General features: G+C 38.3%; 1 protein-coding gene and 1 long non-coding RNA gene across 17 annotated transcripts in view; one reads left to right on the forward strand and one right to left on the reverse strand.

The window, feature by feature from the left end:
* The window catches only part of LOC124277341 (dedicator of cytokinesis protein 9-like), a 186,773-nt gene that overhangs the window by 130,150 nt on the left and 44,390 nt on the right, over window positions 1–12,233 (forward strand). For 12 of the 16 annotated variants that reach the window (XM_046713045.1, XM_046713053.1, XM_046712995.1 and 9 more), the window contains 8 exons: window positions 984–1,037; window positions 2,171–2,292; window positions 4,744–4,859; window positions 5,260–5,397; window positions 5,952–6,008; window positions 6,964–7,089; window positions 7,666–7,779; window positions 8,415–8,438. In XM_046713045.1, the coding sequence (XP_046569001.1) occupies window positions 984–1,037; window positions 2,171–2,292; window positions 4,744–4,859; window positions 5,260–5,397; window positions 5,952–6,008; window positions 6,964–7,089; window positions 7,666–7,779; window positions 8,415–8,438 (751 nt within the window). The remainder of the gene's footprint in view (window positions 1–983; window positions 1,038–2,170; window positions 2,293–4,743; window positions 4,860–5,259; window positions 5,398–5,951; window positions 6,009–6,963; window positions 7,090–7,665; window positions 7,780–8,414; window positions 8,439–12,233) is intronic. The other 4 variants (XM_046713036.1, XM_046713061.1, XM_046713075.1 and 1 more) reach the window with 1 other exon arrangement.
* Window positions 9,997–12,095, reverse strand: LOC124277424. The gene is made up of 2 exons (XR_006898819.1): window positions 11,185–12,095; window positions 9,997–10,824 (listed from the first exon to the last, which is right to left on the reverse strand). It is a non-coding gene; the product is annotated as an uncharacterized LOC124277424 (long non-coding RNA).

Consider the following 12,233-nt stretch of genomic DNA (forward strand, 5'->3'; position numbering starts at 1 on the left):
TGCAACAGGATGTGCAGTGGTGAAATTCACATCTGCTAAACAAAATCGTTAATCGCCTTGTGTTATCCAGATCATCATGTATGTTGTGTTATCCAGAGCATCATGTATGTTGTGTTATCCAGAGCATCATATATGTTCTGTTATCCAGAGCATGATATATGTTGTTACCCAGAACATCATGTATGTTGTGTTATCCAGAGCATCATATATGTTGTGTTATCCAGAGCATCATATATGTTGTGTTACCCAGAGCATCATATATGTTGTGTTGCCCAGAGCATCATATATGTTGTGTTATCCAGAGCATCATGTATGTTGTGTTATCCAGAGCATCATGTATGTTGTGTTATCCAGAGCATCATGTATGTTGTGTTATCCAGAGCATCATATATGTTGTGTCATCCAGAGCATCATGTATGTTGTGTGATCCACAGCATCATGTATGTTGTGTTATCCAGAGCATCATGTATGTTGTGTTATCCAGAGCATCATGTATGTTGTGTTATCCAGAGCATCATGTATGTTGTGTTATCCAGAGCATCATGTATGTTGTGTTATCCAGAGCATCATGTATGTTGTGTTATCCAGAGCATCATGTATGTTGTGTTATCCAGAGCATCATGTATGTTGTGTTATCCAGAGCATCATGTATGTTGTGTTATCCAGAGCATCATGTATGTTGTGTTATCCAGAGCATCATGTATGTTGTGTTATCCAGAGCATCATGTATGTTGTGTTATCCAGAGCATCATGTATGTTGTGTTATCCAGAGCATCATGTATGTTGTATTATCCAGATCATCATATATGTTGTGTTATCCAGAGCATCATGTATGTTGTGTTATCCAGAGCATCATGTATGTTGTGTTATCCAGAGCATCATATATGTTGTGTTATCCAGATCATATATGTTGTGTTATCCAGAGCATCATGTATGTTGTGTTATCCAGAGCATCATAACTCAGTGCTTGTATTATCTTCCAGAGTGTGCCTGCATCAGTTCCGATACCAGGGCAGGAAGAGGATCTACACACTCAGGTTGGTGGACTCCTGGTTTAGAGAGGTCACAAGTACCACGCTAAATTCATTTTCAGAGGTCAAGCTGTAGAGAACTTGATGAAATGAAAACTGTTTGATGGTAGTTGTCAGGCAATGTTATCCTTCTTGCACCTCACTGGTACAATGGTTGTATGATTCCCAGGGAGCTGGGAATGAAAATCAAGTGTACACTTATCCATTGACAAGGTACTAATGTAGCCATTGACTGGGTACTGATGTAGGCATTGACTGGGTACTGATGTAGGTATTGACTGGGTACTAATGTAGCCTTTGACTGGTTACTAATGTAGCCATTGACTGGGTACTGATGTAGGCATTGACTGGGTACTGATGTAGGCATTGGCTGGGTACTGATGTAGGCATTGACTGGGTACTGATGTAGGCATTGACTGGGTACTGATGTAGGCATTGGCTGGGTACTGATGTAGGCATTGACTGGGCACTGAGGTAGGCTTTGACTGGGTACTGAGGTAGGCATTGGCTGGGTACTAATGTAGCCATTGACTGGGTACTAATGTAGGCATTGACTGGGTACTGATGTAGGCTTTGACTGGGTACTGAGGTAGCCATTGACTGGGTACTGATGTAGGCATTGACTGGGTACTAATGTAGGCATTGACTGGGTACTAATGTAGCCATTGACTGGGTACTGATGTAGCCATTGACTGGGTACTAATGTAGCCATTGACTGGGTACTAATGTAGCCATTGACTGGGTACTAATGTAGCCATTGACTGGGTACTAATGTAGGCATGAACATTCAGTTGATGAATGAAATATCGTAAATTTTTCTTATCCTGACTCTTATCTTATAATGCCGTATACGGGACTCCAGTGCTCACCCAACCATCCACTCAGGTGAAAAGGGAGAGAGTGACAAGTAAGGCTGGTCACATGACTGTTTGCGTGGGAAAAGGGAGGTAACTCGTGGGTGCGTGTATTTTTACGTCCACTTTGGGAACTTCAAGGGATTCAAGTGTTTCCACTACCATTCACAAGGGAAAGGGAGATAAGCAAAAGATCATGAATCAGGATAAGTATAAAATACCAATTTTAATTGAAAAATTACATTATTATAACTTGACTTATTTTAACTCTATTCTGTTCTGCAGCATGATCGGTGACACATCAAAGAAGGCGTTGTCCCTGCCGTCCAGCAGGAAGTCTATTCCTGGATCCAGCCTGTCGTCGGGACGGACCAGCATGTATAGTGATGTCGTGGACGGCTTCCACAGTGAGTCGATTGTTCCCACGGTTCCCTGTAATCAGTGATTGATCAGGCATGAATTTTCAAACACTCATACAATTTTTCGTCAGTGACATCTTTTTAGAAACAGCAAGTCTTTTTCATTGACAAACATATGATTCAGAAACATTTCTTTCCATAACAACTACCCTGATTCAAGAACAGAAACTCTTATTCACAGATACAACATTTATTCAAAAACAACATATGTTATTCATTCAATAACAAACCCTGATCTTTATACACACAACTTTTATACAATAGTGATATCTGTTATTCATTGGCACCACATTTATTCATTATCAATATCTCTTATTCATGGCGACCCGTGAAGGTCCGGAATAGAAAGAACCTTCAATAACCCATGCTTGTCGTAAGAGGCGACTAACGGGATCGGGTGGTCAGGCTCGCTGGCTTGGTTGACACATGTCATCGGTTCCCAATTGCGTAGGTCGATGCTCATGCTGTTGATCACTGGATTGTCTGGTCCAGACTCAATTATTTACAGACCGCCGCCATATAGCTGGAATATTGCTGAGTGTGGCGTAAAACTAAACTCACTCACTCACTCTTATTCATGGACACATCTTTTATACAATAGCGATATCTCTTATTCATGGACAACTTTTATACAATAGCTATATCTCTTATTCATGGACAACTTTTATACAATAGCTATATCTCTTATTCATGGACAACTTTTATACAATAGCTATATCTCTTATTCATGGACAACTTTTATACAATAGCTATATCTCTTATTCATGGACAACTTTTATACAATAGCTATATCTCTTATTCATGGACAACTTTTATACAATAGCTATATCTCTTATTCATGGCTTTTATACAATAGCTATACTCTTATTCATGGACAATACAAGCTATATCTCTTATTCATGGACAACTTTTATACAATAGCTATATCTCTTATTCATGGACACAACTTTTATACAATAGCTATATCTCTTATTCATGGACAACTTTTATACAATAGCTATATCACTTATTCATGGACACAACTTTTATACAATAGCTATATCTCTTATTCATGGACACAACTTTTTATACAATAGCATGGACACAATATCTATATCTCTTATTCATGGACACAACTTTTTATACAATAGCTATATCTCTTATTCATGGACACAACTTTTATACAATAGCTATATCTCTTATTCATGGACTATATCTCTTATTCTTTTATACAATAGCTATATCTCTTATTCATGGACACAACTTTTATACAATAGCTATATCTCTTATTCATGGACTAATCTCTTATTCATGGACAACTTTTATACAATAGCTATATCTCTTATTCATGGACAACTTTTATACAATAGCTATATCTCTTATTCATGGACAACTTTTTTATACAATAGCTATATCTCTTATTCATGGACAACTTTTATACAATAGCTATATCTCTTATTCATGGACAACTTTTATACAATAGCTATATCTCTTATTCAACACAACTTTTATACAATAGCTATATCTCTTATTCATGGACACTTTTATACAACTTTTAGCAATAGCTATATCTCTTATTCATGGACAACTTTTATACAATAGCTATATCTCTTATTCATGGACAACTTTTATACAATAGCTATATCTCTTATTCATGGACAATATCTCTTATTCATGGCTTTTATACAATAGCTATATCTCTTATTCATAGACACAACTTTTTATACAATAGCTATATCTCTTATTCATGGACACAACTTTTATACAATAGCTATATCTCTTATTCATGGACAACTTTTATACAATAGCTATATCTCTTATTCATGGACACAACTTTTATACAATAGCTATATCTCTTATTCATGGACAACTTTTATACAATAGCTATATCTCTTATTCATGGACAACTTTTATACAATAGCTATATCTCTTATTCATAGACTCAACTTTTATACAATAGCTATATCTCTTATTCATGGATATCTCTTATTCATGGACACAGACTTTTCAACAATTTTATACAATAGCTATATCTCTTATTCATGGACACAACTTTTATACAATAGCTATATCTCTTATTCATGGACACAACTTTTATACAATAGCTATATCTCTTATTCATGGACACAACTTTTATACAATAGCTATATCTCTTATTCATGGACACAACTTTTATACAATAGCTATATCTCTTATTCATGGACAACTTTTATACAATAGCTATATCTCTTATTCATGGACAACTTTTATACAATAGCTATATCTCTTATTCATGGACAACTTTTATACAATAGCTATATCTCTTATTCATAGACAACTTTTATACAATAGCTATATCTCTTATTCATGGACAACTTTTATACAATAGCTATATCTCTTATTCATAGACACAACTTTTATACAATAGATATCTCTTATTATCCCTTATTCTGATGCCAACTTTTATTCAATGTATTTCAGCACCAACTTCTTCTGATGCGGATGCAATGATGCGGGCGTTGAAGGAGGCCAACATGACCACGGAGGTGGGCCTGGTGGTCCTAGACATCCTTGGACTCTACTGTCAGTACTTCAAGGTCAGTCACATCAGGTCGTGACCCCTCTAGTGGCAGGTGCTTGTCTAAACACAGTTAACGGAGTTGCTTCATACGATTCTCAACCACAGTCTCTTGTTATAGCTTGACGTATATAATGTCTTAGTTTATTTCCTTTGCATTGAGGATACTAAGTACATATGCTGTGAAATTAAAAAGAGAGTAGGTTGTCCAATCAAATTTGATTCAAGTCATTAAAAGTTGATTTTCCTCAACTGTATACTGGTTTTGTGTATGTCCAGCAGTTGATGAAGACGCTACATACACTTTGGTACATCACTGTATGTGGTAGATCACCATGTGTGGTTGATGTCTTGTGGTGGTTCATATATCTCCCTGTGTGGTAAACTTGCGTATCATCATGTGTTTCCATGTATTACAGAAAGACATGGAGGCCAGGGAGGGGGAGAACGCCCCGATGAAGGCTGTGTTCCGCCTGTACCTGACGTTCCTGCGAACCAGCCAATCAGAGACGCTGCAGAAGCATGTGTTTGCTGCACTCAGAGGCTTCATAAAGAAGGTGACCTCCTTGTGTTTGATATAGGAGCTATACTCCCAGCTGGGAACAGTTACTTGTTTGTAAAATGGGAGGCTATACTCTCAGCTAGGGATAGTTATTTGTGTATAATACAGGAGGTGTACTCCCAGCTCGGTACAGTAAATTTGGAATTCTGAAGTTAACTTCTTTCAGAGGCATTTTAGAAGTTGGGGCAGTAAGGAAGGATAACCATATATGGATGAACAACTGCTTTATTGCTTTGAGAGCGACGTTTCGGTGTAGGTTCTAACACCGTTATCAAGCAAGTAACCTGAAAGTTATTTGTGTTTAATATAGCAGATATATATTGTTTAGTTACCAAAACTTGTGTGAAATATGGAAGGTATATACCCTAATTACTTGTGTAAAATAGTCTCACTCAGCAGAATGGAAACTGATGTTTCACCACAGACAATTACACATGAAAGTACTGAATTAAGAATAATGGGATAAATATTTGTGCATTCAGTCTTGCTGCTGGATGGTGTAACGACACTGACCTTCCATGCTGTTATGTCATGTGTGTGTATGTACAGTTCCAGATCGCCTTGTTCAAGGGGAGCGCCTCCATGTGTGGGGAACTCTGTTATGAGGTATGTTTGTTAATTCACAATTTGATAAGACATCACTCAGCTGAGGCAAAGTTTTTTCCTGGTGAAGTTCTGTGTTTATGTTATATGATTTAACACATGAATCATCGGTATGGCAGGTTCACCAGTATTTGGGGTTTAACAGACAACATGTGAAATTACTTTGAATTAGAAAGTGAAATGGGAATTGCATTTATTTATTTGTGAGACTCTGTGATGTATTCATCGAAGTGGTCGCTTATTGCCTCCCACACTGGCAAAAATATCGTCTTCTCATTCCATTCCACACCACTTATTCTGCTCCGCTCTACTCAACTCCACTCCGCTCAACCTCACACAACCTCAAACAACCTCCAAGCGGCCACTAATTGCCTCCCACACTGGTGAAAACTAAATCCGCTCCACTCCACTCCACTCCACTCCACTCCACTCCACTCCACTCCACTCCACTCCACTCCACTCCACTCCACTCCACTCCACTCCACTCCACTCCACTCCACTCCGCTCCATACAACCTCAAAAGGCCTCAAACTACCTCAACCAACTCCACCACCCTACACAACCCAGCTCCCAACTCCAACCCCAACTCCAATACTTTCACCCCCAGTTCTACCCCCAGCTCACCTGACCCGTCAAGGTCTGGGTTAGAATGAACCTTCAGTAACCCATGCTTGTCGTAAGATGTAACTAACTGGATCAGGTGGTCAGTCTCTCTGGCTTGGTTGACACATGTCATCAGTTCCCAATTACGCAGATCGATGCTCATGTTGTTGATCACTGGATTGTCTGGTCCAGAGTCGATTATTTACAGACTGCCGCCATAGAGCTGGAATATTGCTGAGTGCGGCGTAAAACTAAACTCACTCACTCACCCCAGCTCACCCACACCCTCCTCTAGACCCCGTCCCTCCCTCACTCATCTTCACTCCTTGACATGGTCCCTCCCTGTGTTGTGTAGATCCTGCGCTGCTGCAGCTCCAAGCTCAACTCGACGCGGAGGGAGGCGTGTGCCCTACTGTACCTACTGATGAGGACCAACTCCGAGTACTCCAACAAGAAGAGCTTCACCAGAGTACACCTGCAGGTGTGTGTGATAACCTCACCTGAACCTCTAACCCCCTTTATTTTGAATCTGCCGTGTCACGGCCTGAAAACAACCAAAAGCCTTGATATGTCCTTGATAATGTATTCCATGACATCATGTGCAAAACATCTGTCTTGATGTATTACTGGTGTAGGGTGCCTTGGGGTAGCCAGGTGGGTAAAGTGTTTGATTGTCACGCCGAAGTCTCAGGTTCGATTCCCAACTTGGGTACAATGTGTGAAGCCTATTTCTGGTGTCCCCCCACTGTGATATTGCTGGAATATTGCCAAAAGCGGCATAAACCTAAACTCATTCACTATTACAGGTGTAACACTGGTGGGTTGACTTGAATATGATGTACTTGCATGTACAAAATGAAGCTGTGATGACAATGAAATTAATAATAACGATGTCCTAAAATTATTATTCACAAAGTGGGATTATTACCTTGAAGAGGCTGTAATTGTAGTGGCTTTATTTTACTGTGAAACATACACTGGTATAGCTTTGACCATATATGGCATGTATGCCCCATGTGTACGTACAGCTATGACCATATATGGATATATATTACAGGTGATCATCTCCGTGTCCCAGCTGATCGGGGACGTGATGCTCCTCAGTACAACGCGCTTCCAGGAGAGTCTGGCCATCGTCAACAACTACGCCAACACCGACCGAGGGATACAGGTGAGAAGGCTTCTGTCTCTGTGTGTGCTTTGTGTGCTCTGCAGGGTCTGTCTCAAAACAATATCTTTGAATTTCATGTACTTAAATCTTTTGACATTTTATTGATAAGGCAATTTGAAACAGGATTGTTATCATTATTAATTCAACTTAAGCATAGTTTAAAGCATCTAAAATCATAGTAATTTAAAATTGATCTTGCATGATTTTTTGGGGCCTTTGAATGGTATCAATATTTTTTTTAATGAAACTATGCCTTCTGGATATTGTTAAGTCATTATTTTTTGAGACAGTCCCCAGTTAGATTGGAACTAACTCTTTTTTCTTCTTAAAAGCAAAATTAATATCTGTGAAGATTCAAGGGTCTTAAGCGTTGTTTTGGGGTGTAATTCTTGGGAATAAAGTTGATATTTACACGGTGTATGGGGAAATAACGGTTTTATTTCTTGCTAACCTAAGTGTGCTGTGTATCAACATCACAGACTTTCATTAACCAATCCAAACCATCTTAACAGGTAAAGATGGAGACATCCTCTCGCGTGGTAACTTTGTCGCTAGTTCTTCTCATGGGACTAATCCTTAGTTATGTGTGTTGCATGATGGGAACGAAAGCATTACATGTTTGTTTTTCTCAAAAGTTTCAGGATAAAAATTCTAAGACAGTGAGTATGTTCTTCTGAACATGTTGGTTGGACTACATAAGTGACGAGCTTGAGACCTAGCTGCCTCTCTTGCTACCGACCCATACTGACTTTAGAGGGATTGTCTCAAAGGTTGTTCCATCAAATATTTAGGGACCACCTCTTTTCTTCAGCTCAAGCCTGGTAAAAATATTTTTTGAATAAAAACTGATTTTTCCTTGACTTTGTGGAAAGATAATAATTTCCAAATAATAGGATGTAAACATCACAGGTTCCAGTCTGAAATGAAATGGTCCCTAGTGGAACTTTTGTTTGTGTTTATTTCCCTTACCCTTTCACAAGAAAATGGCGGCTGGATTATTCTGCATGATTGTTTCCTGTTGGGAGAGTCCAAATACCCTCAAACAAAGTTTCATTTTTGAATTTGCAACTTTTGAGACAACCCCTACATCTGCATCACACTGGTCAACACTGTTGCTATGACTACTGATTTTGATAATTCCTGCAACACATTATGTTACACTAGAAGACATGGGACATAGATGCACAGGATTTGTGGAAGCGATATTAGAATTAACCTAGTATGCGTTATAATGAAGTTACTTACATTTGAAGTATGATATTAATACAGTTTATTTGATATTAATAGTTTGACTTTCATCGTATTTCTTTTCAAATTTCTGTTTAAGTAGGAAGAAAAAGCATGGATGAGAAAACAGCTGACATTTTTTAGATTCATTTTATCTAATCCTGTTGATTTCATCAAAAATCATTTCAGAAAAGGGAATCCTTAGTTTTGTATCTATATGACCACGTTTCATTTTTCTGAAACTCTGGTGTTCACTTATTGCAAAATTACTTATGTTTGAATGTTCAGACAAAAAGGACATATTTTTTCCAGGTAGACAGATATTGTGAGAGTGTGAACTGATTAGAACATGTTAACATTTAACAGATCATAGAGTACTAATGTTTGGTTTGTTATGATATGCAATATTAACAACTGAATACCTGTGTATGTATACAATATAGTCTGAAATCAACACCTGCAACTGACCATCACTTCTACTTACATATCGGGGCGGTTGGGTAGCCTAGTGGTTGAAGCGTCATGTCATTTCCATGCCCGAAAAATAAGAACCCACTGAAAAAAACCTTCAAAATTACCTTTTGAGTAGAAACAATATTGAACAAACTTTATGGATAACAACTTCCTTTACTTATTTTTGCAGATGTGAGTAGCGACGTTTGCGATGCGATTCTTGTTCCATTGTCAGGCAGGAACATCGCACTCACTAAATAAAAGAAATTGTTATCCATTGAGTTTGTTCAATATTGTACATCTCAAATGACATTCGAGGAAATTACCATAGAGACATGTTGTATGTTTAATCTGGGATTGATTGCCTGCTCAAAAACACCTACAGGCAGTGTGAGGACTTTTGATTACATTTTCCTACAAACTGGTTTTCTTCTGGAGAAACATGCAAGCTGTTTTTGGATATGCATCATTTTTTCTTTTGCACACAAATCTTTTTTCAAATACTCATTAACATTTTCAGTGCTTCAATGCATCATATTTTTATTTAATATTTTTAAAACTAACTTTTAGTGATTAACAACCTGCGCAAACGTCAAAATGACTCTACAAAAGTGTACTAGGACAAGTACAAATCAAGTCATACTTCTCAAGTTTTCTGCAAATTGGTAGTGATTAAACCTGCCAGAAAAAGTACACATAGTAAACATATTCGCCTTGTTCTTGCAGAACTTTTACAAACTCTGAGGACTGGTCAAATTAAGTTTGCACTTAGACTAGTTTACTGAAATTCTTGAAAGGCATCTAGAAGTTTGACAAACATGAATGCATGACACTTTTGATGGATAACAACTTTTTATTCTTTATACAACGTTTAAGTTGTTATCCATATAAACGTGTCATGTATTCATAGTTTAGTGAAGATATGTAATGTTATAATCAAATAATCAGCAATTAGCTTAGATAAGGATAGATAAGGGCTAGTTTATGCAGTGGGATGGAGGAACTTACGAGATCAATTAATTGCTTGTCTGGTCTAGATGAAGTTATTTACAGACCACGGCATACAGCTGGAAATTGCTGAGTGGGGTTTTATACAACACACAAACATGCAGATTGTTTTGAATATATCCCAGAGAGATGCATGGCAACCAGGTGTCGGAAATACAACCAATATTCCCTGGGTGGAAGCCCCGTTTCCCCTCATACGCCCCTCCTGCTGTTACCCCCTGTTAGCACCACATGTTATATACAGTCAGGTTTTCTTACACTAAAACTTGTAGCAGATCAGTGTTCAGTATTTTGCAGATTTTTTACCTGGTCTGGGATGTTTTTAGGACTTATTTTTATTATTTATTATATTTCTCCCTCCTTCCATACTTTGAGTAGTGGTTAGAGCGTCCGCCCGGAGAGCGGAAGGTCGCGGGTTCGATCCCCGACCGCGTCATACCAAAAAGACGTTAAAATATGGTACTTGTTGGTCCCTGCCTGGCGTTCGGCATTAATGGGTACAACAAGGACTGGTCAGCTCGGAGTCAGTATAATGTGTCTGAGTGGGGTATTTATGCTTCACTGCAGCATGGTATCTCAGTGGGCTAGCACTATAAAACCAGCTTAAGTCTGGGCTAGTACAAGCAGCCGCACATACACATACACATGCATGCACGTCGTCATATGAGCGAAATATTCTCAAGCACGACGTAAAAACCCAATTTCACTTCACCTCACCTCCTTCCATACTTGTTGATCATAAGTAGATTTTGTTGTTGTTGGGAGATTATATCATGATCATTGAATAGTGTAGACAATGTCCTAAGGAGGGATCCAGAGGGTACAGATTTCCTTTTGAAAATTACGTAGCAATGAAGTGACCACTGACCACAAATATATAATCGTTATTTATTCCCCTTTACAAATTCTGTGAAAACGATTTTCTTGGTAATGTTCTCTATTTTCATTTATATGTTTTAATCGATTCACAATCAGACACAAGGTTTTATTCATATCAGGCTTTAGCTCAGTGAATGTTTAAGTTGTATGTAAGGTAGATCACTTAAGCTAGATGCTCTTCTGGGAGCATATCCGTCAAACATGACATCAGATCATCGTGCAGAGTTGTGTCCCTTTGTAGTGCCAGGATTCAGTAGTAGCTGGTTTCAAATCCTAAAATCATGATCTTTTGTCAATATATCCATGCTTTTATGTTTCACCAAACTTAGAACTGGGATCTTTGGTACTTGGACTTTGTTTCACATTAATCACAAAATGAAATACTTTACAAAATCACATTAAACTAATGCAATTATGAGTTGGGTGTGCTTTCGGTATATAGAAACTATCAACAGATTCTCTTTTCTGATCAGTCAAGAGTGAGTGCTTCCTTCCTTGGCTTGGTGACTGTCTCTTGTGTTCACTACTCTGAATTCTGGTGACCAGTGTTGAAGGATGCTCAGCTTATATCAACCTGTGTGGCTTTTCTGTCAATATGTAATTTATCACATTTTAAGTCAAGTTTATCTTTGTTATTTTCTTTGTAATAGTTTATCTTATTAGTGATTGAGTGGTCTTTGCAATAACTGTCAAGGCAGTGAGTGAGTGGGAGAGAATGGTTTTATGCTGATTTTACCAATATTCCGGCAATGTCACAGCGGGGGAAACCGGAAATGGGTTTTACACATTGTAACCATGTGGGGACTCGAACCCAGGTCTTTGCCATGACGAGTGAACACTTTAACCACTAGGCTACTCAACCAACCCTCATCAGGATGTTGACGTTT

The sequence above is a fragment of the Haliotis rubra genome, unplaced genomic scaffold (assembly GCF_003918875.1).
Source record: "Haliotis rubra isolate DU_JTF1 unplaced genomic scaffold, ASM391887v1 Scf106, whole genome shotgun sequence".
NCBI classification, from domain to species: domain Eukaryota; kingdom Metazoa; phylum Mollusca; class Gastropoda; order Lepetellida; family Haliotidae; genus Haliotis; species Haliotis rubra.